The 27823-nt window shown below is 37.4% G+C and overlaps 2 protein-coding genes across 3 annotated transcripts; one reads left to right on the forward strand and one right to left on the reverse strand.

Moving 5' to 3' along the window:
* Positions 1-27753, forward strand: LOC126366619 (uncharacterized). Its single transcript, XM_050009800.1, has 7 exons — positions 1-503; positions 11818-12010; positions 18342-18488; positions 19332-19404; positions 24997-25370; positions 25767-25894; positions 26477-27753. The coding sequence occupies exons 1-7, from the start codon at positions 309-311 to the stop codon at positions 26705-26707; spliced, it is 1341 nt and encodes a 446-aa protein (XP_049865757.1). The 5' UTR covers positions 1-308; the 3' UTR covers positions 26708-27753.
* LOC126366637 (acyl-CoA Delta(11) desaturase-like) lies at positions 722-8546 on the reverse strand. Of its 2 annotated transcripts, XM_050009829.1 has the most exons (4): positions 6955-6958; positions 6633-6825; positions 2391-2727; positions 722-1675 (listed from the first exon to the last, which is right to left on the reverse strand). In XM_050009829.1, the coding sequence occupies exons 2-4, from the start codon at positions 6820-6822 to the stop codon at positions 1207-1209; spliced, it is 996 nt and encodes a 331-aa protein (XP_049865786.1). In that variant the 5' UTR covers positions 6823-6825; positions 6955-6958; the 3' UTR covers positions 722-1206. The 2 variants fall into 2 exon arrangements, with proteins under 2 accessions (XP_049865786.1, XP_049865787.1); XM_050009830.1 differs by lacking the exons at positions 6633-6825; positions 6955-6958 and adding an exon at positions 8452-8546.
* Positions 27754-27823: the final 70 nt, after the last annotated feature.

Genomic DNA, 27823 nt, shown 5'->3' on the forward strand with positions numbered 1-27823 from the left:
GGTATGCTTTGTTCCCCGTGTTTTACTGAACGCGCTGCGTGCGCCGTGAAATTCCGAAAGCAGATCGATGACTGTTAGAAGATGGCAACACTAATATTATAAACAGCTGATTATGACAAGTACGTACAGTGCACTACAGTGAAAGGAGGGCAGGGTAATGTACGAAGGAAGTGCTTAAGAGAATTCTTGAGGAAAACAAACAAAAACAAGTACCGAAAACTTCTAATAACCCGGGTTTTTCTACACGGAAATAAAATTGACGGAAAACGTGTTCCGATTGCCAATTGTTGTTTATATAAGCTAGAGAAATGGAGGTTGACTTCAGTTCAAGTGAATCTTTAGGCGCAAGTAACATGAAGGGTTCCTACGGAGTATCGGATTCGTGGGCTAATTGCCCATTGGACATACTGATTATGGTTTTCGAGAGACTTGACCCAGAGGACCTGATGAACTGCATCCTTGTCAACGAATGTTGGCGCGACGCTGTGCACTACATCGGAGAGGTAAGTAACTCGTTTATGAATAACTGAATTCTATAGCATTTTATTTAAGATTACACTGTCCGGAAGTAGAATGGTTTCCTAATCTTATTAACAATCCTTTCATAGTACATTACCACATTGACATTAAAGTACCATTCTAAACATTGTATTAAGGTTTTACAAGTAGTTACCTTATTTAAATTTAAATTATAGATAAAATACATATTTCAGGAGCTTATTATATGATTTTGATTATTTGCAGCACTTTATTAAACCCATTACAATATAAACTTAATTCAAAATTTATTGTACATCAATTAAATGCCAATTCATACACATAATGCATGTTTGTTTGTTTTATGAAATTAGGCTTATACTTAATTCCATTTTAACATGTGGTTTTATAAGGTTAGTAAAAACCCATTAGTAAATCTTATCTTCTGAGGGAAATATGCAGGAAAGTACTTAAGTACTTACCTACTTTCTAATACTTGGATGTGATTATTTTTCCTGTGATATTTTTCATGAATACTACTATGTAGGTATGTAGTAAAATATATATCTATTAAGTAGATAAGTAGCTACATTAGGAATATTTACATTAATGGTGTTGAACAACAAAATCAGTTCATTTCTTTTAATGTTTTGTTACCTATGTTAAACGGCTATATTGTATTTTAGTAGCTGACATTTAACTTAAAACTTTTCGTGTAATACGTCAGAGTTAGCGTTTCATTCGTTTTCCGTCATATTTCTCACCCCAACCCCATAGGGAGGTACCGTCGCCGGTTCTTTTCATGCGGCTTATAACCAAGTCCTTAGGGACCGTCTTAAGGTCGTAAGCCCAGCCAATCCAGGCGAAGAAATCTATAAACTTCGTCGTCAAGTTGACGAAGTTGTTGCCTAATTCGGCGGCGCGGTAGTCCCATGGGAACGCATGGTGGTAGTTGTGGTATCCTTCGCCGCTCGTCAACAGAGAGACGGACACGTTTTGTGACGCAACTAGGTTCTTATCGTAAGGTTTGGTGCCCCAGTAGTGCGCGGCGCTGTTAACTAGGAACGTGGCATGGAGGCTGAGCGCGTACCGAAGCAGGTTGACATGCCACGCGTTCCTCAGGCTCTCCCCCCAAAAGTACATTGGTACCACAGTCGGAAGCACGAAGCACATGGTCCCGATGAACGGGACCGCATACCTATAAGAAACAAAAGTTCCCATGAAACGTGACTCGTGGAACGCAATATTTCATCACGTTTTTATCTTGCTAATGACACAGTAATTAGATACAATAACAAGAATATTTGTCGTGTTTTTGATTGTGTTGTGCTCCTCCTTGTACCTACAAGAGTTGGGGATTCATTGAATTTGATACGCAAATACATTATCTGACTTTGCCTTCGGCGGTCATAGTTATTGGTTAGCCGAGATTATAGGTAAAAATAGGTTTATCAGTTTATAATAGGGGTATGTAATACACGTTATCACGTGTTGTCGTCAGTATTGTCCGAAATGGAACAGATTTTAATAGTTTTTCAGATTAGCGCGTGCCTCGCATGTGACATGAAGCGATTTTTGTCGTATTTGGATCGCCGAATTTAACGCACGTTTTCACATTTTTTGAAAGGTTTCGAAACACGTTGGGATTACGTGCGTACCACATTGTAAAAACTTAATTGCTATTTGGCAAATTCTCACTGTCATTGAAATGATAAATACAAATGTATTCATTTATCCATGCTTTCCATTACAACATCTACAAGCTACTATGTTTGGTATCACCCCAGTTGTGAATCTGTTGCTCCAAGATATGTTGGTTTTACTAAACATGGGAAATCTAGTATAAGAAAGGAGTCAAACACAAGGTTACACGTATTTCGCAAGCAATAAAAATCAAGAGTGTCGAATCTTACTTTTTCTGGAACCTCAGTACAGGATTGTTACATATATCGCTGTAATCGATTTGTTTTCCGCGTTTAATGACTTCGGGGTGTTTCTTGACTAGTAGCCACCCGATGTGTGAGTAGAAGAGTCCTCTCGTGGCGTTGTGAGGGTCTGCATCGGTGTCGCTGTACTTGTGGTGAGCGCGGTGGTCCTTCACCCAGGTGACGGCAGTGTTTTGAAAGGCAATTGAGTTGAACACCATTAGGAGAATTTCCAGAGGCAGCTTGGCTTTGTAAGTCTTGTGTGCCCACAGTCTGTGAGCGCCCGCTGTGATGCCGAGTTCACTTACGATGAACAACATGTATCCTGCAATGTAATTTGTTGATTTATTAGAGTCTTTGCGTCACTCAGCGCTCATAAATTTGTGTCTTATGAGCGTAAACCACGGTGAGGTGTGGGTACTTCGTTCATCTTGCAATGGCTGTACTTCTGACTACCTCAAGTCAGATATAGTCGTGAGCTTATGTTACGATGAGTGTATTTCAGGAATTGGGGTACTAGTTAGTCACTTGGTTCTATACTTTCTACAATATCCGTTGTGAGTTTAGACATGTCATGTCTTTTGGTCTCTGTCGACTTATACTACACTTTATACTCCGAATGTTATTCATTATGCAGCAATACTTCAGCTTGAATGAAATACATTAATGTATTCATAACTTAAATAACAACAAGTTTGCTTTGTATAGTAATGCCTACATTTTTCTCATAGAAATATACATTAGTTTTCGTTTTATGAACACAATAAGTTGCTTAACGACTATTGTAAGCCGAGTGTGGAATAATAAAAAATACAATAACAATATATACTTTACGTTAATAAAATACTCAAAAAGTTACATTTTGTCTGCTAAAAAAGTAAAAATTGCGTATTTTCCACGCGTATCTTTATTTATTTATTACAAATTCATGTGGTTTTTAGACAATTAGTCCAAAACGCTAACAAGTCCACCAGCAGTATGCCACGATGGTTATTAATTATTATCCCATGATTGTATCCTATTTGCAATGCGAATCATAATTAGGAAAATACAAAATAAATACTGCGATTCGTCAAAAGTGAAAATGTTAGTGTTGGCAACATCCAACAAATTATATTTTTTACTTTTTAATGTATAAAATGGCAATACTTTTACCCCCTTAAAAAAAGAAGTTTCAACTGCAACGACATGTAATTTTTGTGTACCTAATTGATAATATAAATAACGTGCTCAACTCAAAAGTAGCCGTATTATTTACCACCTTCTACACACCAGGCAAAGCGCATCAACATCATCTGTGTGCGACATTTGGCCTCCCTTGTCATTTTATTCGATTCGATTAAGCAATACCAAATTACAATTTTCTAGCAGTAGTAATTTCTGAGATAAGCCACGGACATATAGACATACATTGGACATGGCGAAACTAAGTATCGACGTCTTATAGCGAACCCACATAAGCGCTTTTTTGAAAATTTCCATTCCGATGTGATTCTCTTCAATTTCAATGCGGGTAAAAATTGAGACCAAAAATTTTTACCCGATTTTTTTTTTATCTGGATAGTACCTAGCGTGTCAGTTACGAGGTTTTGTTAGCAAAAATGACATCCGAATGTGATTTATCAAAAAGGCGCTTTCGTGGTTTTCGCTATATATAGGGCAAGGATATATCGTTCGTTACAATTTCCACATATCATGCGGAAAATCCAAAAGTGGCCCTGCTTAGCGCACGTTATAGGGAAAACCATGGTACTTATTAGAAAAAAGGTACTTCCAATAAAAAGCTTTTCAAAAAGTGTTTGTCCAGAATCGGGACTTCCCTCGCCAGAGATCAAGTGTGCGAAACATGAATCAGACATGTATGATATTTACGTCCGAGTACTGGGAACAGATTAAACCAAACCATGGTCTTCCAATGAGGATTATGGAGCGGAGGATTTTACATATCGTATTTTTTTTATGTTTTCCTAATCGAAAGATGATTGGACACTTAATAAGACACGACCAATTTATTAAAAACATCATAGAAAGCTACAAGGAAAGAGAGGAAGGGGAAGACCAAGAAGAGCTTATATGGAACAGATTAAAGAGAAGGCGAACTTCGTGTCTTATACGGAAGTGAAGGAAATGGTCTTTGATAGACAAGAATGGAGAATGCTACACCGACAAGAGCGTGGCTTTTAAATTAGTGATGATGATGAATCGGAAAATAAGGTAAGGTTCAGTTCGATCTACTCTGAACCGGCGTGCGTGTATGAAACGATTGATGAATGTGGAGGAAGCAAGAGAAGTGTGTCAGGATCGAAGCAAATGGAGTTCCATAGTCTCTGCTGGTGGGAAATAGGCGTGAGTTTATGTATGTGTTTTCCTAAACGCTATATTTTTTTTAGATGTTTTCCTTCAACGTTAACAGTTAAGTTCACATGTAAGTGATTTCCCAAATAGAATTAGAACCTGGCACTTTAATTGTAATTTGTACTTTCAGTATTTAGCATAAGTAGGTAGTAGTAGGATATTATTGTGAACCGGAAGTGAAATTTAAAAAATGAACTCTAAAATAACAAAAAAAATATCAATACTATCTTCTAATAATCTAATAATATTAATATTAATTATAAGTATCAAAATTGTGATTCATAGCGCTTATTTTGAGTAAATTCATTTTATTAAGTAGGTAATATACTCATAGTATAGTACTCGTATTGTAAACTACTGTCATTTTTGAATATTTGTCCGTGTGTTCATTTAGATAAAAAAATATATTTCAATGGGATTTCCTACTATTTATAAAGGGAAAAAAGTATGTCGGGTCACCCGTTACAGTTACGATACATTGTATTTCATGGACACGGGAAATACCTACCCGGGTATTTCCACATCTAACGGCGTAAAACGTACGGTCACGAGCATTAAAATTACCATGTCACATTAACTTTTTTGACAAATTGAACTGCAAGCGTCACTAAATGTCAAATATGTTAGTGCGACAGAGTCCTAAAGTGGGTACATTATATTGCTCATGACTGTACCATGAATGTAATAGGGTAGTTTCAACTAGTTAAATTAGTTACCTACTTTTTACTAAACGTCATAGAGCTACCTATGAAAAAGCAATCTGTGACGTCATAGAAATACGTGACAAAATGTCGTAAGTACTTTTTATTACATTTTTCTTTATTAAAATTTATGAATGAGTTAAAAAGAAAAAGTTTTTTGTCTGCTTTAGATCTGTCTTTAATTAGTAATCGGAATTTCACAATTTGTCTATTTATTTATTTCACAATTTATTTATTTCATAATTTATTTATTTATTACGTTACGTTAAGTCGTTGGTCCCGGTTACTACTTCCTGATGTAAGTAAGTAGTCGTTACGTGAGTCACGTCAGGGGCCTTTGGCGGCTCAATAGTAACACTGACACCAGGTTTGATGAGGTTGGTAATCCACCTCTCAACCCACACGAGAGAAGATGATAATTTATCTTTGACCTAGGAAACTATCCAATTTCTGTACATGCGTAGTTCCACTGACCAATGTGTCAGTGTGAACATTGTGGGGATTTACACCCAAGAGCAAATTTTCCAACATTTCCTCAAACGGCCTCCGTGGTCCAGTGGTTGAGCGTTAGGCTCACGATCCGGAGGTCCCGGGTTCGAATCCCGGTGGGGACATATCACAAAAATCACTTTGTGATCCCTAGTTTGGTTAGGACATTACAGGCTGATCACCTGATTGTCAAAAAAGTAAGATGATCCGTGCTTTGGAAGGCACGTTAAGCCGTTGGTCTCGGTTACTATTTACTGATGTAAGTAAGTAGTCATTACATGAGCCATGTCAGGGGCCTTCGGCGGCTCAATAATAACTCTGACACCAGGGTTGATGAGGTTGGTAATTCACCTCACAACCCACACGACAGAAGAAGAAGAACATTTCCTGCTTATAAAGCTACTAAAGCACAGTTGATGAACTTACCATCTTTTGAACCAGACGTATCAAATTCGGCAATTTTTGAATGTACCAATTTCGGCAAATAATTAATAAAATAGGCAATTTTGAAAACTTATTAGAAGCATGTAAAGCGATTACTACTAGTTTTTGGGTAAAGGTAAATATTCGGAAATTGTCCATTTCATAGTGCATTTTAAAGACTTACGTGAAATGCACTATCTTTATAATTTAGATCTGAAGGGAATGTTGAGGTTTCTGAAAAAATATTAAAATAACTACTTACCAAGAAGAATAGTAGCCCATTTAGCCGAGGTGAAGCACAGGTATAGTCCATACAATGCCGCGACGTGTCCATATCCAAACGTAATTAAATTCCGATAAATTATTTGATATTTTCTTGGTCCCGCCTGAGGCGCTTTTAGGGTTTCGTATTTTTCTAAAATTGCGTTACCCTCCTTTAAGTAAGGGGCCATATTCTGTAAATAATCCGAATTTACTACTATATCGTGTTATATTTACTATAATTTCAATAATATATAATTTTAGACTGTTTAATATTTTTGTAACTAAATTGTAATGTTATTTATTGTCTTTCAAATACGAACGGTCTTCATTAAGTTCTTATCGCAAATTAAAATTGTATAGGAATCCTGTAATGTGTGAATTATACGAAGAATCTGAACTTACAAAAGGCGATAAAAAGTTGTGACAAAAAAGAATTAGATAATGGAGTTAGCGACTAGGTACTAGCTTTTGCTGGTGACTCCGTCCTTTTTTATATATTTTTATTTATTTTATACATCGTGGAAGTACATAGGCTACAAAAGAGACAATTACAGGTACCATAAATAAACATACCTAGTATAAATCATTCTTATGTATGCTATTGTAATCTATAATCATACTAGTTCCTGTAGATACCATCTAATTTTATTTTACGTTACACCTGTCATTTTCTTATCCTCCGAAAAGGAAAATGGCGGGTAATCTACAGGCATAAAATTTATGAAACATGTCAATTTTAGGCACAAATCTAAAACAACCCTCTAAAAATTTTACATCGGCCAATTACCCGACAGAATTATGTTAACAGCTTACGTTTTGCATACCAGCGAGATACCTATTAGACTCACCCGGGCTATTCATTTATTCACTCAATCTTTTTAAAATTAACAGCTGTCAATTGGATAACCTTTCTTTTTCGGCGGATAAGAAATAGACAAATGTAACTTAAAAATAAAATTAGGAGGTGTCTGCAGGAATCGGGGCCATTACCATCGTAACTTATTACAGATTTTCCTCAGACGACGGTTTTTAATACCATTTGGTTAGTTTGCGGCTCTGCCCACCCCATTAGGGATTACGGGCGTGAGTTTATGTATGTATGTATGTATGTGTTGGTCAGATAAAACGGTCGAATTATAACTAATTGGGTATACTAGGTTCAAGATAAATTATGAAGTTTTAGTTACAAATAAAGACAGATCTAAAACTAACAAAAAGCATTTTCTTTTTTCTATTAAACTTATTTATATTATACATTTTAATCAAGCAAAACGTAATAATAAGTCCGAAATTTTTTTATGACGTCACAGTGTGCTTTTTCTATATTCTATAGTAATTTCATGTGTTGGCGTTTAGTAAAAAGTAACTGGTCAACATAACATAACAAATACTTTATTGCACAAACAGGAAAAAACAAAACCCCCTACCCTGACCCAACCCTGATGTCAGGGTCTTTGAGCCACTAAAGGCCCCTGACATGGCTCATATAACGATTACTCACATCAGTAAGCAGTAACCGGGACCAACGGTTTAAAGTGCCTTACGTAACACGGGTCATCTTACAATCAGGTGATCAGCCTGCTTCGCTTGTTGTGATAAGAACATTTATCACCAAGTTAGTTCCTGGACAGCACCCTACATGTGCCAATTTTCGTCAAACTCATTAAATAAATCTAGTTAAGGCGTGAAAAGGAAACAGACATACAAATTTACTCTGCATTTCATGTATTTGTACTCGTAGGTATGGTACAACTGTCCGTGGATTTAAATATAAATGCATAAACAAGCATTCTTTTACATAATACCAATGAACCTACCTGAATGTCGTGCGGCCGCTACAGACGCTCTCGCATCGGACTTTACAGCCATTTTAAAAGCTGCCACAGAAACGATGTTTGAATCATCTGATAAATATACAAAGACCTGAGATTTACCTAAATGTAGTTGACGAATTAATTTGGGTATATTACAAAAAGTTGGTAGGTACCTCGTGTTTTAGGGCTTTGAAAGAGAAACCATACCCACCAATATTGCCGTCTTATAGAGAAAACCACTTAACCGCCATTTTGAAATTTTTTATCTGTAGATCTCCTTAAAATAAAATAATAATAAAACATACAAATACGATATTTCTGCATTGTCATTGTGTTTTTATAAGTATTACTGAGATTTGCTTTTTGGGACGGTTGCTTTCTTCATTGAATAATTAGGTGTTTTGTGGTTAATGATCGCATTTAGTTAGTCAGAAAACTTTCGCGACAGTGTTTTTATATCGGAATATTCGATAAAGAAAGTGTAAGTACCTATCTATTTTCGCTTCGTGCCAAGAAGCCGCATCATAACTGGAAAGTTTATGCGGACTTTTTAGTTAATTCGTTTAGGGTTCCGAGTAGGAGTCTGCTCCGAGGGTGGGGGCTTAGGCTTCATCATTTATCGTCATTTCCTTTCATCATTTCATTAATCGTTCATCATTTCATCAATCAAGAAAAAAATACATAAGACGTGGCTGTATGGGCATAGTTCCCTTTGCCTTGCCCGAGGTTAAAAATGTTTCATTCAATGTGGCCTATTTGTCATTTGTTGACATTGCGCCCTTACTTTTTTATGCGCTGCGCAAATGTCAAATTGCAATATATTTTTTAATTAATTGTTTAAATTTAGCCTTTATAACCCACCAGTTCATTACGTAAATACTCGCTTATATTACGTATATTATAATTAATTAACGTCAAGTTCGCGAAGTCATTTTTAGGGTTCCGAACCTCAAAAGGAAGTACGGAACCTTTGTAGGATCACTTTGTTGTCCGTCTGTGTGTCTTTCAAGGCCCTTATTCTCGGGAATCCATGGAGGTATCAAATTAAAATTAACATTTAATACTCATGTCTGGAAGCTATAAAAATATCAACCTTCTAAATCAACGCAAAAGGTACCGTCATACGATTTTTATCCTTATTTTCATACGTTTCAGGGCATCAAAACTGATGGGTTACTTTCCAAAGACCTAGGCAAGAAGGAAGGCGATAAACACGATTACTCTGTGGCCTTTGTGATCCAGTGGTTGAGCGTTGAACTCACGATCCGGAGGTTCCGGGTTCGAATCCCGGTGGGTTACAGGTTGATCACCTGTTAGTCCGAAAGTAAAATGATCCGTGCTTCGGAAGGCATGTTAAGCCGTTGATCCCGGTTATTACTTACTGATGTAAGTTAGAAGTCGTTACATGAGCCATGTCAAGTGCCTTTGGCGCCTCAATAATAACCCTTGGTAATTCACCTCACAACCCACACGATAGAAGAAGAAAACCACGATTACTAACTTACTTTTTCTTAGTTGGTAAACTAAGAGCAACCTATGTCGATGTATGGAGGTAATAATTTTTGAACGGCAATGTCAAAGCTTCAGAACCCTCCTCGGTAGTCGGACTCGAACTCGACCGGTATTTTTTATTATGAAGTTGGCTAGGTATAAACTTATTTTAAATGTTAATTAAATTCTTTCTTTTTTTGGCTTCTATGCTGAACTTAGAACAAATGCTAAACATAGAACGCGTTTAGCTATTTATTCGCCTTTAGCACACCCCGGACGTTTCATACAAAACACTTCGTTCTGCACAGACACTACACATTGACGTTATTATACACGCGCCCGTGTGTGTGTGAGTGTGACTTCTGACGACATACGATTCAAGACGCTTGTGGGGAGCGGAGAGTTGCCGTTCTATACGTAGTAGTATTCCTTTCTATATGCCTTTAGATTATATCTTTATTGTTAACATGATGATAGAGATGTCAGTCTCGGGAACTCACGGACTCTTTTCAGTACCAAAAATCCCGGTATCCATTTTCGTCGATCCCGGGATTTGCGGGATTATCCAATATCACGATTTTTTTTATGCAATATTATAAGTTAATTTTAATATTCACTTAATAACAGCCTCCTGCAGACTGTTGCGGCAAGGCTGGACGTGGACAGTGCTATTATGCAGCACTGGACCCGCGTCCAACTTGCCAAAGACACTAAATTGTATAATTATTCAATTGATTAATTAATTGTAATTTTTACTAACATAGATATAAGACTTTTGTTACTAACAATTGCTATGGGAAAACACCCGAAATAAATGTTTTTTTTTAATAATTGGATTTGCGATGTTAGTGCTCCAAAAAAGACTTTTTTATTTTTATCTAAGTGTTTTTTTTTATATTTACAATACTTAATGAAATAGTTTTGCAAACTTCTAACAGAAGGTACAATGTAAGCGGGCATAGCTAATAGTTCTATGTTATTTTATTTACATTAAATATGAGCTGTTATCTATAATGTTAGATGTTATCACATTGAAAATATATTGTATTTAACATAGTTGTTGAAACATTGCACGCATTAAGTAATTATTGATTAATAGTATTTTTTTTATTTTTAGTTTGTATGGATGCAAACTATACACGGAGAACGGAAAATCCGTGGCGGATAATTTGTTCCACGAAAATAGATATGCTATCGTACTTTATTTTAGACACAACGTGGTTATCTCATACGCACATACATTGGCCCCGATTCCTGCAGACACCTTCTAATATTACTTTAAGTTATACCTGTCATCTTCTTATTCGCCGAAAAGGCAAGAGACGGATGATTGACAGTCGTAAATTTTAGGAAGAATGAGTAAATGAATGAATAACCCGGGCGAATCAAAAAAGTATCTCGCTGGTATCCAAACCGTTTGACGTGTGGTGTCAACTTAATTCTGTCGAGTTATTGGCCGATGTAAAATGTTTAGACGGTTGTTGTAAGTTTCTGCTTAAAATTGACGTGTGTTTCATAAATTTTATGCCTGTCGATTACCCATCTCTTTTTATTTCAGCGGATAAGAAAATGACAAGTATAAAAAAAATTAGATGGCGTCTGCAGGAATCAGCACCAATACATACATACATAGAATAAATACATCTTCATCACCATCATATCCATCTTAGGACTTCGTATTATTATGATAAACCTTATGGTGACAAGAGATCAACCTATGGCCCATAAAATTATCTTGTCATCAATACTTGTGAGTAACTTGTAGCATGTGAACGTGTAGACTTGTAAGTTTTGCTAAACACGGCATTGGGCGCTATTATTGAGCCGCAAGCGGCTTCTGAGGTTAAGCCAGTAAGTATCAGAGTTATTTTGTTCCAGCACCGTGGAATATGGCAGGAGCTGGCGCAGGCAGGAATGGCGAGCAAGGGCGTCACGTTCAAACGGCGCTCCACCCTCGGCTGGCGGGAGCTCTACATGAACTCGCGTCTCTGGTTCAACCTCAAACACGCGTACATGACCTGGAGCTATGAGATCTCCGAAGACGACATCAGATATCTTCACGTGTACAAAGGTTAGTGAATAATGTATTCGACTATTGTCCCAACACAATGGAATTCTATTTCTGTGCTAGAATAAAATATGTATTTCAGCTTTAGGAAACGTTTCAGTAGTGGTAGGTTATTATTATTTGAGCTCGAATGGTCACTGGGGGGTTAAACAGGCCACATCGCAGCAATAGGGTATTTGACTGAATGAAAGATAAATTATAAAATGCTAATCTAGAAATAGAAGCCAGTCTAGGATGATCAAAAATCAATCTCATTTTACTTTTTGACTTACTTTCGAATTTTAATTATGAATTAAGTTACAATAAGTACGACGTTTGATTGTTTTTATTGATGACGTCACACGACTCCAAAGAAACCGTCCGTTTTGACGTTTCGTAAAAAGTATCTCATTTGACTAGGTTGCCAAGTAGCCTATTCTTCTAAAAAAGCAATATTGCAATTTTACATTTGCGCACTTCAAACAAATGTCAAATTGCAATATTGCTTTTTCTGATGAATTGCTTCGATGTGGCTTTTTTAACCCCTCAGATCTATTGTGACTAAAACCCTACATTTAAATATCCTCCTCTAGACCGATCCATTCGATTAGATCTAGCGTCTTCTTAGGAGGGACCTCCATGGCCTCGGAATCCATTAGTAGTAAGTACCTAGAATGCTAATAAGGAACTACGCACGATATTTCCCTGATTATTACTGATTTTGCTCGACTCCAAAGGCATTACACGTACAGTGATCTCCGCGTGAATAAAACAACAATGTTGATAACCTATAATAAATAAATAAATAAAGCACTCAATTCTGATACACAATAAATTTACAAAATAACCTAACTCTATGGATAAATTTAATACAATATTGCTCACATCAATTTTACATTGTTTTCACATTGTTTTTCTTTTTTTGCACATAAATTTTCACTCAGGTGAACTGCGGCACCCATATACCTTTATGTTTTCGAACTAAATATTAATGTGTGTATATTTTAATGTTGTAAATGTATATGCGTGTCGTAGGTTTTACTTAAATAAGCTTTTTATAATTATTTTTCACGTAACCAATTTAAGGGCCACGCTCTTTTTAAAAATATTTGAAAATAGGGCAATATTTTCCCTCTTGCCTTCCGCCCCGCAGTACTCTGACTGACGCGAGTGGGATAGCGCCCAGACTAGTCTATTTGTCCTCCGCCTCTGAATAGTACTGACAGTTACTGCTATCCTCTGTCAGGTACAATATTGATAAACGTGAAATCAGAAATCAGAATCATTTATTCAACGTAATTATCATGGGTAAACTTGTTGAAGGTCGATGTAACATTTTTGAATTTACGTCATTTCGCAAGGAGTTATGGCTGAGGAGAAGAAATGACAAGACACTGCAACAGCAACTAGTGTTGGGTTCTTACCCGGAAAATTCCCGCGTTTTGGGAATTTTCCCAATTCTGAGGGAAAAAACCCGAAAAATTCCCATTTCAAGGGAAAATATTTTTTATTGCATATACACTTCTCATCAAAAAAATCGAAACACTTCCGTTTTCATTGTTTCTGTCCGAATTTAACACAAAAAAGAATTCATACGATGAAAAAAAATACATAAATGTATAGCTGGCAGTTTGGCCATTACAGTAATAAGCGAAAATTCTAAATTCAAAATTAGAATTTCATTTGTTTATGTTATAAACGAAATGAATCACTGTTTTGAGACAAATGTGTGTTTAGGGTTGGAGTACATTTAGCGTTTAAAAACTAAAAATTGGCGCTTATCCTTAAACTTTTTGTTTTTTATTTCAATACTGTGACTTTGGGACGTCTGAAAAAAGGTTTTTTTTCTAAAACGTATGGATACTTCGCCCACAGAAGCCGCCCAAGTTGTGGCATTGTTGGATTCTGGCCTTAGTCAGCGTGTTGTGGCTGCAAGACTGCATCTAAGCCTGTCATCTGTTCATAGAGTCTATAAACGTTATCGGGAGACTGGTTTGTTCACGCGCCGTTCAGGATCTGGCAGGAATCGGGTCACTTCTGAGCGAGATGATCGATTTATTGTAACAACTTCTTTAAGAAATCGACGCCTTAACGCTTTTCAACTGCAGCAGCGGCTTCGTGTTGTACGAAGGGTGGCTGTAAGTGACTCTACAATTAGAAGAAGGTTGAAGGATCGTGGACTGGTACCGCATAAGCCAGCAAATGGGCCGAAATTAACTGCAGACCATCGAAGAGCGCGCCTTAACTTTGCACGTGAGCACCTAAATTGGTCATACCTACAGTGGAGCAAAGTTCTCTTTTCTGATGAGTGTAAAATTATGCTGTATGGTAACGACGGAAGGAACAAGGTCTACAGAAGAGACGGAGAACGCTATGCACAATGCTGCATTGAAGAAAAGGTCAGCTATGGTGGCGGTTCTGTAGGTATGACCAATTTAGGTGCTCACGTGCAAAGTTAAGGCGCGCTCTTCGATGGTCTGCAGTTAATTTCGGCCCATTTGCTGGCTTATGCGGTACCAGTCCACGATCCTTCAACCTTCTTCTAATTGTAGAGTCACTTACAGCCACCCTTCGTACAACACGAAGCCGCTGCTGCAGTTGAAAAGCGTTAAGGCGTCGATTTCTTAAAGAAGTTGTTACAATAAATCGATCGTCTCGCTCAGAAGTGACCCGATTCCTGCCAGATCCTGAACGGCGCGTGAACAAACCAGTCTCCCGATAACGTTTATAGACTCTATGAACAGATGACAGGCTTAGATGCAGTCTTGCAGCCACAACACGCTGACTAAGGCCAGAATCCAGCAATGCCACAACTTGGGCGGCTTCTGTGGGCGAAGTATCCATACGTTTTAGAAAAAAAACCTTTTTTCAGACGTCCCAAAGTCACAGTATTGAAATAAAAAACAAAAAGTTTAAGGATAGGCGCCAATTTTTAGTTTTTAAACGCTAAATGTACTCCAACCCTAAACACACATTTGTCTCAAAACAGTGATTCATTTCGTTTATAAGATAAACAAATGAAATTCTAATTTTGAATTTAGAATTTTCGCTTATTACTGTAATGGCCAAACTGCCAGCTATACATTTATGTATTTTTTTTCATCGTATGAATTCTTTTTTGTGTTAAATTCGGACAGAAACAATGAAAACGGAAGTGTTTCGATTTTTTTGATGAGAAGTGTATTTGTATTAAAAGTAAGGATTTCCAACAACGACCATTTAAATATAATGTATGCCTACGTACTTATGCCCATTTTATGTTCTGTCGTAGTGTCGTATGAACTCTTAAAACTTAAATTCTTAATATCTTTTGAATGGAATGTTCGATTTTAATAATTCCGTGCAAAGATACCTACATATTATAGGATATACTAAGTAAGATGATCCGTGCTTCGGAAGGCACGTTAAGCCGTTGGTCCCGGTTACTACTTACTGATGTAAGTAAGTAGTCGTTACATGAGCCATGTCAGGGGACTTTGGCGGCTCAATAGTAACCCTGACACCAGGGTTGATGAGGTGGGTAATTCACCTCACAACCCACACGATAGAAGAAGAAGAAGAATAGGATATACTGGGTGTTAGTGACATGGTAACGAAAACTTTGAGGTATGATTCAGACCATGATTCTGAGTTGATATCAAATGTAATTTTCCGTCGCAAAAGCATGGAACTAAAAAAAATAAAAAAATACAAAATATTACATGAATTTTCCGACAGGAAATTCCACTTGATATCAACTCAGAATCATAGCCTGAACCATCCTCCTCTGTATTCGTTATGTTGTCACTAATACCCATAAGTACCTAATTGTATGGCTACATGTACGTACTTGTACGGGGTGTAAGTGACATCGTAACGAATACTGAGAGGCATGATTAAGCTCATTATTCTGAGTTAATATGAATTGGAATTTTCCATCGCAAAAGTATATAATTGAAAATAATTACAAAACAAACTAAAAAGGGTGAATAGGCATTTTCTGGGTAAGCTCGTTCCAACGTCGATCTCTTCTTTTTGTGGAAGAACGAAGTCAAGAGCAAACCCATCTTATATAAAAAAAAAACATGAATTTTGCGACGAAAAATTCCACTTGATATTAACTCAGAATCATGGTCTGAATCATCTCCGTCAGTATTCGTTACAATGTCACTAACATTCTGTATAGGATGTTTTTGGCACGAGAGAATGTCATCATCGAGGAGCAACATGGTTTTGTGCCAAGGAGGTCAACAGTTACCAACTTATTCTGTTGCTTGGACACATGGACAAGAAATTGGGAGGCACGAATACCTACATATATTATTTACTTGGACTATGAAAAAGCTTTTGATCGAGTTCCTGTCACACGATTGATTGCTAAATTAGAGCTCTTTGGAATCAAGAGGCAATCTCTTGAAGTGGATTGAAGACTTCCTTGTCAAAGCGCACCTTCTCTGTGCGCATCGGAGAATCATACTCTGTTCCCAGAAAATCCTCAGCTGTGTGCCGCAGGGATCGGTGTTAGGACCAATTTTATTGAGTATCCACCTTACAGATCTTAAACATGTTATCATGTCTGATATATCACTCTTTGCAGATGACACGAAAATAATGGGGAATCCACTCACATATGTATAAACTGCCTATATACGTCCCACTAACGAGCTTAACGCTCTAACCACTAGACCACCCTGGCTGTTGTGTTGGGAATCCACTTATTAGCCATAATATAATCCAAGTTGATCTGAATAGAGTAATTGCTTGGACCCGAGATTAGCTAATCACATTGAACGTGGACAAATTAAATGCACTGTGATGCGTGTTGACAGTAACAACCCCTCGTTGAGTTACACCATTGACTCAAAACCTCTAGAGTGTGTTAAAAAACAAAAGGACCTTGGCATAACGATAACACATAATCTAAAGTGAGACGAACAATTATTGGAATCACTAAGAAGACTAACTCCCTCCTATAGAAAGCTTTTTACTATATAGATAAGGAATTGTTTCTTAGGCGTTACAAAACTTACGTGAGACCGCTGTTTGAACATGGGTTTCAAATATGGAGACCTTACTATCGGAAGGACATTGCACTACTAGAGAGAGTCCAAAGAAGAGCAACAAAGATAGTGACAGTCCTGGCCGGCCGGAGTGGACCCCAGCGGGAGCTGCAGGACTGTCACCTCTGGCTTGCCTTCATTGGCCGGCCAGAGTGGGGAGTTAGAGCTATACGCTCGCAGGGTGGCAGTGAAAGATGCTTAAGTCGCAGAAAGCGGTGTACACCTCTTGCCACCCTGAGCTGCTCACAACCATGTTGCTGCCTTGCCGTCCAGTCGCGTCGGCTAGATAGGTGGATCCAGTGAGTGGCGAGTCACCGCCTGCCTATCTCTGTTATTAACATTGGTCGAGCAGGCCCCATAGTCCCCCATAGCCCCAGTATCCCGGTTCACTAACCCGCTACCCAATAGCCCAGTTCCTTTTGTTCCCATAATCTGCAATAGTCTGCAATAGTCAACACGAACCGGGGATTGTCTTTGGGCGCACTCCCATAGTGCATACAGGGATACACAACTAAAATACAGGGATAGGGTGTCACAACACATTTAGATTAAATTATCTTAAGGGGCCTCTACGTGTTGGCTTTGGCCCCACACACGCGTTTCAAAAGTCCGGGACTCCATAGGCCCCAGACATGGAAACGACATACAAATAATAATAAGATTATAAGTAAATAATTAAATTAAAAAAATATTTTCCCATAATTCGGGAATTTTTCGGGTGTTTATTTTATTTTCCCATATTTTCCCGATATTTTTTCTTTCCCACCCAATTTTTTCTTTCCCTGTCCATCACTAACAGCAACACATCTTTTAAATCAATGAGGGTATATATTACAAGTTTAATAACTAGAGGAACACATTTTATACCAGACATGGAAAATAACATTCGTTTGTATTAGGAAGTACGATGATTACCTAGGGACATTTTTGTTTTTGACTTGATTCATTGTAGATTTGCCGCAGATGGCATTAACTACTTGGCCGGACAAATGGGGAGCGCTAACGACTTTCACCCGGCACAAAATTTGAAACAATAGGCCTAAGCGAGCCCAGTTGGGCGCGAACCTCGGCTCAGTCGTCTGAGAGGAAACATATTTGAAAGAATTAATCGACTCTAGTGGGTCGATAGCAATAAGCGCTGAATGAGAGAAATCGTCGACCACGTCGGCGGGGTCGGTATCAGAGGTCGGTTCTGAAGTGTTTGGTGTCGCGAGCTGATTGGCCGCCTCTATGGCTAGAGTAATCGAGTCGTACACTATGGACATTAAGTACTTATACTTTCTTTACACGTATCTCACTGCATCATCACATTACAGACATCCTTATCGTGGAAACTGGAGATGAATTCTTCAAAAAGTACTACCGAATTGAGAAGCGCCTCCGGAATGTGACGCAAAGGCTGCTGGTCGCCAGTCTGCCCAATTATAAGGAACCCAACGAATTGGTAGTCGCAGATATGAATGGTAAATATATTTAAGATACTATATCTCTATTTCTCACCTTCGAGCAGCAAGACGTGGGTTAGGATTCCTTATCTCTTTAATATCCCACCAGCTCGTACGTAGCGTTTCGCTTCTAATACGAACGGTTACTTACTGATGTAAGTAAGTAGTCGATACACGAGCCGTCAGGGGCCTTTGGCGTCAAAACACGAAGTTACTACGGAATTTGTATGAAAAAGCAACCTGTGACGACATAAAAACGTGACAAAATGTCGCACTTATTATTATATTATTCTTTGTCAAAATTCATAAGTAGGTAACTGGAAAAAAGAAAACGTTTTTTGTCACCTTTAGATCTTCATTTAGTAATCAGAATTTGATAATTTATTTTTGACTTAGGAAACTACCCAATTACTAAACATTTTCTTTGACACAACCAGCTTAAATGAAAAATACCTAGGAACTTATTTATTTTTTAATTTCATGTTTGGATCATAGATAATTGGGATCACGGGGTTACCAGCATTAAAATTTATGCCCCGTTAATGGCAATAGGCTTACCCCCTTTTACATGGGATATAGGGGTGATGCTATGTTATTTCTTGTTTGTAACATTATAAATTGTGATAATATTTACATGATTTTTTTTTAAATATTTATTGCTCCTATTTATGAGTTGTGTGTGTGTTGTATACCCGAACTAATAATGTACGGTCACGAGTACTAATATGTATACACTTTGAAACCATGTCACATTAACTTTTTTGACAAATTAAACCGTAAGTTTCATTAAATGTCAAATATGATAGTGCGACAGGATTCTAATGATATTGCCCATGACTGTAGGTTGATAATTTGTTTCAGGTTCGTGCTCATTTGACTCAGATAGAATGATCAAGAAAATAGTCCACGAAGGGCCTTTCAAAAGACTTCTTGTGTAGGTATTGTAATTTTAAATTTTATTATATTCATTTATAGACGCAGGCCGGTAATGACTACTATATTATTATCAATTTATCCCAACTTTTGCTTCCTTTATTGCTTCTAAGCCGTCCTCCACACTTTTAAAGCCTAATGTTCTTTAAAATTTATGTTCAAATTTGTATGTTCTGTTCCAAAGTACATTAATAAAAAATCCCTGATCTTTATAATAGTAGGGCGTGGTGGAGAATCCTTCATACCCCCTCCATTCGACAAGAGGAGTCTTATGCCCAGCAGTGGGACGTACTTATTACTGTATATATTTTGTAACTACCTACATTCATTACAGCATTGAAGCAGAGTATAATTATGGCTGTGCTTATTTTCCTCCTGTGTCTTTTAAAAATAATAGGGGGGATAGCGGTATTTCATTCTCATATTTATGTACTATACAACACACATTATACCATTATTTACCTGCCTATGCTTGTGTCGATTTAAGTAAGTATACATAGAGGATGTTAGTGACATCGTAACGAAAACTTGGAGGGATGATTCAGACCACGATTCTAAGTTGATATCAAGTAGAATTTTCCGCAAAAGTATGCAACTGAAAATAATTTAAAAATAACACTAAAATTTTCATTAATTCTCCGAGGGGAAATTCCACTTTATATCAACTCAGAATCATGGTCTGAATTTTCCCCCTCAGTATTCGTTACGGTGTCACTAGCTACGTATGGGTATACATACGTACTTGTATGACCTTTGTTGGCTACCTGCATGTACTTTCACGGTGTGTAACCGTGTAAGTGACATCGTAACGAATACTGAGGGGGATGATTTAGCTCATTATTCTGAGTTAATATCAAGTGGAATTTTCCATCGCAAAAATATAGGATTGAAAATAATTTTAAATAAGGAAAAAAAACATGAGTTTTGCGACTGTGCGACTAAAAATTCCACTTGATATTAACTCGGAATCGTGGTCTGAATCATCCCCCTCGGTATTCGTTACGATGTCACTAACATTGTGTATGTATGTTTACGTTGACCCCCAATCAATAAAAGTTTACCATTGGTCGTTACATGCGATATCAGTCTTGCAATATAATCGTACCTACAATAAACTCTACAAATTCACCATCTAGGCAGGGCTCATAGACGTAAGTGTCTTATTACTTATACGTATGACAATATGATATTGTTAATTTTCATTGTATGTACTTTGTATTATACCTACTACACAAAATACCTACAATACAATACAAATACACTTTATTGCACCAAAACAAAAAGAAATAATTACAAAAAGACTCTTAACTAAGTAAATGGCAAATGGCGACCTACTACTTGCATCTTAATGTGCGATTGATCCTTGATTTTACGTATTTCCACTGACACAATTGGCTCGATCGTTATTGACGGCGATGCGTCTTGCCACCTAACACGTTGGTCTAACAGAAAGCTCGATGAAGTGTGGGTACTTAGTTCTCTTTCTTGATGTACCTCTGACTAGTCATCAGCTTATGACATATTGTTATATAAGTATTCGTAAGACAAATACCAAATTGAAAAGTTTGTTTTTTTTACGTGCTTTACAGATTTTGGACGGTAGTTTTAGAAAAAGCATGAAAGTAGGATTAATGCCGTAGAAATGAGGTCTTTGCGTAGCATCTGCGGTGTTGAGTGATAGAGTGAGAAACAGTGTGATAAGACAGAGATGTGGTGTAAAAGACGATATAGTGACTAAAATTGAGAAGGGAATGTTAGGTTGGTTTGGACAGGTAGAGCGGATGAAGGATAATAGAATTGCGAAAGCGGTATATAAAGCGAAAGTTGATGGTAGGGCTGGCAGAGAAAGACCTAGAAGGACTTACATTGACCAAATTGGAGATGTCCTAAGAAAAGGTTTAGTACAGTCTACTCTGAACCGGCGTGCATGTATGAAGCGATTGATGAATGTGAAGGAAGCAAGAGAAGTGTGTCAGGATCGAAGCAAATGGATATGTATGTATGTTTAAGTTTCTCTACTGATACTAACGTTACTATTAATTACATACTTTGCATACTTAGTCGGTACGAAGTATGATAGTATACAATTTCTGGGTACGAATATCGGTAAGTGTGTACAGTCGTGACCAATATCATGTACCCACTTTAGAACCCTGTCGCTCTATCATATTTGACATTTAATGAGACTTACGGTTTAAATTGGCAATAAAGTTAATGTGTTATGGTTTCAAAGTGTATACATATTAGCACTCGTAACCGTACAGTAGATATTTCATGTATGTTGTGTGATGTTATTTTTATAAATCGTGGGAAACTTCACCTCTACAACAATATAAAGGTGTATAATCAGTTATTCACCCGAAGAATACGTCAGCGAGACTTTTTTCTGATGTTTCTTTTTGTTAATCGTTCGTGTTGCTGGGTTGCCTATGCCGAAAAAAAATCAAATCAATTTTTTTGCGAGAAAACATAAAATACAAATGGTGGTAAAAATTTAAATAACAATGTTGTGATGTGTTCGGCCTGCATGCATGCGTACAAATATACATAAATAATAATAATAATAAAGAAATGTTACATTGAAAATAAAAATGATTGAAAATTATACTTATTATTAAAACATTACAAAATTTAATTATTTTAATGTTCAAAATATTCCTTCAAATTATAATAACATTTGTTCATAAGCCATTTCGTTAGGTTAATTTTGAACTTTTTTCCAGTCAGTATTTTCAATTAATTTGGCAGATTATTATATAATTCAATGCACATATTTGATACATTTCTTTTATGCGTGTTGGTTGGAGTTTGTGGTTGATGTAGTATATTAGCAAAACATTTTATCTCTGGTGAACTTCAGTGTATTTTTTAAAGTAATAAGGATACTCCCTATAAAGAATAATACTGCGTATAGAATGGTAACTATCCGCCCCGCTCCAATTCGTATCGGGCGCCTAGCTAGATTTACCTCATCCCCTTTAGGTCCTTGTTTCTTTTTTTCTGTAGCCTAATTGATGTCCTACTGCTGGGCAAAGGCCTCCCCCTTCTCTTTTCAACCATCCCTGTCTTGGACATCGTAATGCCAGGTGTTCTGGAAGGTGTCCAGTTCGTCCTTCTATCGTAGTTATTTGTTTGCAGGAGTAGTAGTAAAAGGGGGGGGAGCCTGGTGAACTGTAATACGGGTTTCGAGCCCAGTACAGACTCCAGCTCTCTCATAGGTATTCTGTCAATACTTAATAGTTATTAAGTGAACCTTGGTAGAGAGAGAAATAAATAAATAAATAATAAATAAATGAGAGCGGGATTGAACCTTCGACAGTGGTTCTCATACAAAATGGGCGCTAGGACCTTTCCATCCTCTTTCTTCTACGAGTATTCTGGTATAGGTAGGCTCGAAGTAAACGCAATGTAAACAGGGCTATGCGAACGAATCTTCGTGCGTCAGTATATGAGTTTTCTTTTTGTAAGTGATTTTTCACCTTATCACACCTCGTGTATACTTCAATAAAAAAAACGGCTAAGGGCGAGGCGGGCTAGCACAATTAGGGTTTCGTACTAATAAATATTCTTTGTATTTCCTCCACTATTGGGTCAATAAGTTTTCGTAAGTAGTTAGTCTACGAAAACCAACAAAACCCCTGTGACAGTCGAACGCGAGCAAGTAAGGGTTCCGTTTTTCTGTTTAAAGTACGGCACCCTGAAAATAATATCAATCATTACCATTCAATGTTGAAACTTAGAGAGCATTTATTATAAAAGAGCATTTAAATAAAAGTCATAACTTGGTATTTTTTGTTATATTTATTATCTTACAACTTCGAACACTGGTGCTCAATCCCATTACCATTAACGCAAAAATATTAAAATTTACGTTAATTGGCGAAACACAAGTTTTTTTCTTTTTTAAGTAGTATAGGCTCGCTCGCGTTTGACTACAATCTCACCATTCTCACCTTATGGTTGCGGTCTAGAGTGGATCACGCTTACCTAGCAGATGCCTGTTCACTCTAGCCTTGGAGACTCTCAGATTATAACGAGTTCGAAAAACACATGACGGCAGACAGTTCCAATCCTTCGCTGTTCGCATCAAAAAGGAAGAGGCGAAACGTTTAGTGCGGATTGGTGATATATTCAAGCGCGTTCGTGAGTTCTAAGTTCTAACTGGATATTTGGAAAAAGCATAAGGTGATGATATTTTTGCGTTACATTAATATTGACTCCCGGTGTTAGAAAAACTACCCAAATACAATATGACGCGGGAAACATTCAGATTTCGGACGCCGCTTGGGGATAGATCCCTTCCCTTGTGTATTGTTGTATTTGTGCCTTCCAAGCTATGTGCTACACGTGACAGTAAACGCCTCGTGTGCATTAGTATACATTTCATTGTAGGTACCTAATCTTCCTAGTAAGAAGCAAACATTGCGAAACTTGCATTTGATTGTGAACTTACCTATAGTTTTTAATACAATATTTTCTTTTTTTTTGCTTTTGTGTATAAAAAGAACAATGGGGCAACTGGGCCCACCTCCAATAGAAATAATTCTTTATTAGATAATATATTCCTAATTGTTCATGAAATATTAGAATCCTTGCCAGATTTGTGTAAAAAATATTTATAAAAAAAAAACAATTTATTTCAAGTATGTAACCCATCTTTACATTAGCAATTATAAAATTTAAATTTTAAAATTGGAATTCCAAAATCAATAAAATAGTAAAATTAAAATTATGTCAACGTTTTATATCTCGTATTCTTAACGCAATGCTGTTTCTGTTCTTACAAAACCAAATCTAAGGAAACCAAAGAAGTCGACGAATTTTAATGAAATTATTGAGGGATTTTACCAGGCTACGTTCGCTCAAAACAAAACGACGCTTTTTACGGGTTTTTCTAGTCAAGACATTGTTGAGCGTCTTTTGTTTTGAAGATCAATTTGTATCTATTCCGTTTTGAGCTTATGCGTGGTTATACGAACTCGTTGAATATTTTAGAGCACACTGACGTGGCTTACGTATTTCGAAGCATCTACAGTTAGTTTCATATTCATAAAAGGAACTGTGGTGTGAAGAAACTTTACAAAAACCACAACTTTATAATTAATTGGTATATTGCCGATATACAAGCTGTAATACAAATATTACATTGAGACAAAGTCACTATGTTTTGCAATGCGATTTAATTGTAATATGGTGCTAATCCTGCAGACACCATCTAATTTTATTTTAAGTTATACCTGTCATAACGTTATATCGTCATATAGTTATATCTGCCGAAAAGGAAAGGGACGAGTAATCGACAGGCATACAATTTATGGAACACGCGTCAATTTTAGGCAGAAATCTAACAAACCTTTAAAAAAAATGATATTAGTCAATAACCGAACAGAATTAAGTTGACAGCACACGTCAAACGGGTTGCATATTAGTTGCATATCGGCAACGTCCGTTTTCAGCGGATAAGAAAATGACGGGTATAAAAATAAAATTAAGATGTGTCTGCAGGAATCGGAGCCAGTGCTGTAACCATTTTTTTTAAATAAATAGAAAACGCAGAAAAATAAACTTTTTATTAGTTTTTTTTTATTTACAGGATAGACGAAGACTGTTTCTATTTGTTAGACGACAAAAACATCTTGAGGTGTTCGAAATGGGACTTCGTCAACAAAAGGTGGCTGGATTACACCCTGGCCCGGTACTATGGCTGCAACAAGTCCATATCTGACATAAACGTATACAACAATGAAGTTTACATGTTACTGAAGACTGGCTTAGTGTTTAGACTAGATAAAGAAGGGAGGAACTTTGTGCCGGAGCACAGATTTGGGCTATCACAGGCCATTCAGTTCTCAAGGCTACTGTATTCAAACGTGTTGAATTCTGTGGAGAAAGTGTCTAATCTCAACATACCTGAATATAACACCGGGCGAAATGTCATGTTTCATAAGATCAGTGCTGTTATTTCTGGTGAGTTTCTGTTGGTAACATTAGTTAAAGAAAGAAAGAAAGAAAAAACGGCCTCTGTGGTCCAGTAGTTGAAGTAGTAACCGGGACCAACGGCTTAACGTGCCTTCCGAAGCACGGATCATCATACTGTCGGACAATCAGGTGTTCAGCCTGTAATGTCCTAACCAAAACCTTGGAAGCAAGTTCATCTAAAAAAGCAATATTGCAATTATGACATTTGCGCATATACAATTAAGTGCGCAATGAAAACTAATATCATAGGTGAATTGCTTTGATGTGGCGTTTTTAACCCTCCTGGTCTTTCTTTGAAACATCCTGGATGTGCCTCTTATGTGTTTTGGGAGCGATTATGTTATAATTGTGTATGTATGTTACACCATTCTCATTTGATTCCAGTACCAGGCGACAAAGAGTTCAAAATGAACGTAGACTCGGCTTCAAATAGCATGGTGTTAGAATACCCGGGGCTTACCTGCGCAGCACAACACGGGGAAGTTTTATTCTTAGGATTTGAAGACGGCAAGGTAATATTTTCTACGTGTATAATAACTTTTAATGTTTGCTAGTTCTTAATGCAGAAAGAATTGGCTATTGCACGGTCGACAACTGTATCTAATACTATGTAATCAAGATCAATATTGGCCCCGATTAATTTTACTTTACGTTATACTTGTCATTTTCTTATCTTATTGACAGCTCCTAATTTTAGTAAGAATGAGTAAATGGATGAACAACCCGGGCGAATCAAAAAGGTATCTCGTTGATATGCAAACCGTTTGACGTGTGCTGTCAACTTAATTCTGTCGGGTTATTAGCCAATGCAAAATTTTAAAATAAAATTGATGTATAACTTAAAATAAAATTAAGTGGTGTCTGCATGAACCAGGGCCAATGTACGGTCACGAGCATTAATATGTATACACTTTGGTACCATGTCACATTAACTTTTTTGACAAATTGAATTGTAAGTCTCACTAAATGTCAAATATGTTAGTGCGACAGAGTCCTAAAGTTGGTACATTATATTGCTCATGACTGTACCTAAGTCACGCATGATTATTATTGCCTATGGCAAAAAAAAAACTTAACCCGCCGTCCTTTTCTAGGTTGAAATATGCATTCCAAAGAACTTAGTCCATAACGGGGGTATGCCCGAGGTGAGGGTGAACGTTCGCGACTGCCACGGCTACCGCGACCCGACCCCAGAAGTCGTCGGCATTGACGTATATGAAGATGAAGAGAAACACCACGTGATAGTTGCCACCCGATTCAGTGTCTACAGATTATTAATCATGTACCCTGGTTACATCAAGGAGTGGCTCGGGTTACGGAGTTGACATTAAACTATAAACGTGCGTTGTGAGAAAGCAATCATAAAAACCCTACAGGTATTCGTCTTGACTATCAGGACTCTTGAATGAATTCCTGTTTGACTTTTTTAGCAGTATGTGAAGGTTGTTGTAGAGAATAATGACGCGAGATAAAATGTTGCTGCTTTTGTCATTTTCTATCTAGTTTATTTAGCGTCGCGTGAACTAAGAATCTCTTTACTGGTCAAAGTAACCTGAAACTAATATTGCTAATAAATATAGTTCGTATTGTAAATGTGAACACCAAAACTGATCCCTTCTTTTTGAGGGCATGAACCCGCCTGTTAGCTTAAATGTTTTTTGTTATGACACTCAAATGTAAGTACCGCTTGTTTTTAAGCTTATGTTACTGCCCAACTGCAACTAAAAAGTACGTGTGACACTATGAATAAGACTAGAATAACTTGGTTGAACATTAATTTACTCACATCAGTATGAATGTCCGTGGGCTTTGACGATGTGGCGATAAACAGTCAATACTTACGCTTAGAAATTCCTTACCTTAAGGCCCATAGCACACGGCGTATTTTAAACGCGCAGACGACGCGCAGATTACGCGCATATACGCGATTCAAACGAGATTCGATTGCAACCTTGTAACTTAAGCACACGGGGCGATCGTGAAACGCGCCTCTACTGCACGTATACGCGCAGATACAGCGATACAGACGCGCTGTAGTCGCCCGTAGCTTTTGCGTTTTGATCAGAGACTCCTCTTCTTCAGTTGTACAATGGCGTCGGTTGAGACAACACTGCTTACGTTGGCTCTAGTACTTCTTTTAAAAAGAAAAAAATGTAAAAATAATTGTGCAGTGGTGGCGTGAGCGCCTCCCCCTACCCCTACTCCGCTCCTTTGTACGCGCGTTTGTATCGCTTCAAACGCGCGTATACGCGCTTCATGCGCGCGCTTCTATCATCAATGCAAACGCAACAATCAGCGTCTACGGCGCCGAAGACGCGCGTTCCTGAAACGCGCGTCTTCTGCGCGTTTAAAATACGCCGTGTGCTATGGGCCTAAGGTAAGCGATAGCTCTCACATAATTAATAAAAATGAGAAGTTAATGCAGGTTGAAAGAGCTTTTG

The sequence above is a fragment of the Pectinophora gossypiella genome, chromosome 5 (assembly GCF_024362695.1).
Source record: "Pectinophora gossypiella chromosome 5, ilPecGoss1.1, whole genome shotgun sequence".
NCBI lineage: Eukaryota > Metazoa > Arthropoda > Insecta > Lepidoptera > Gelechiidae > Pectinophora > Pectinophora gossypiella.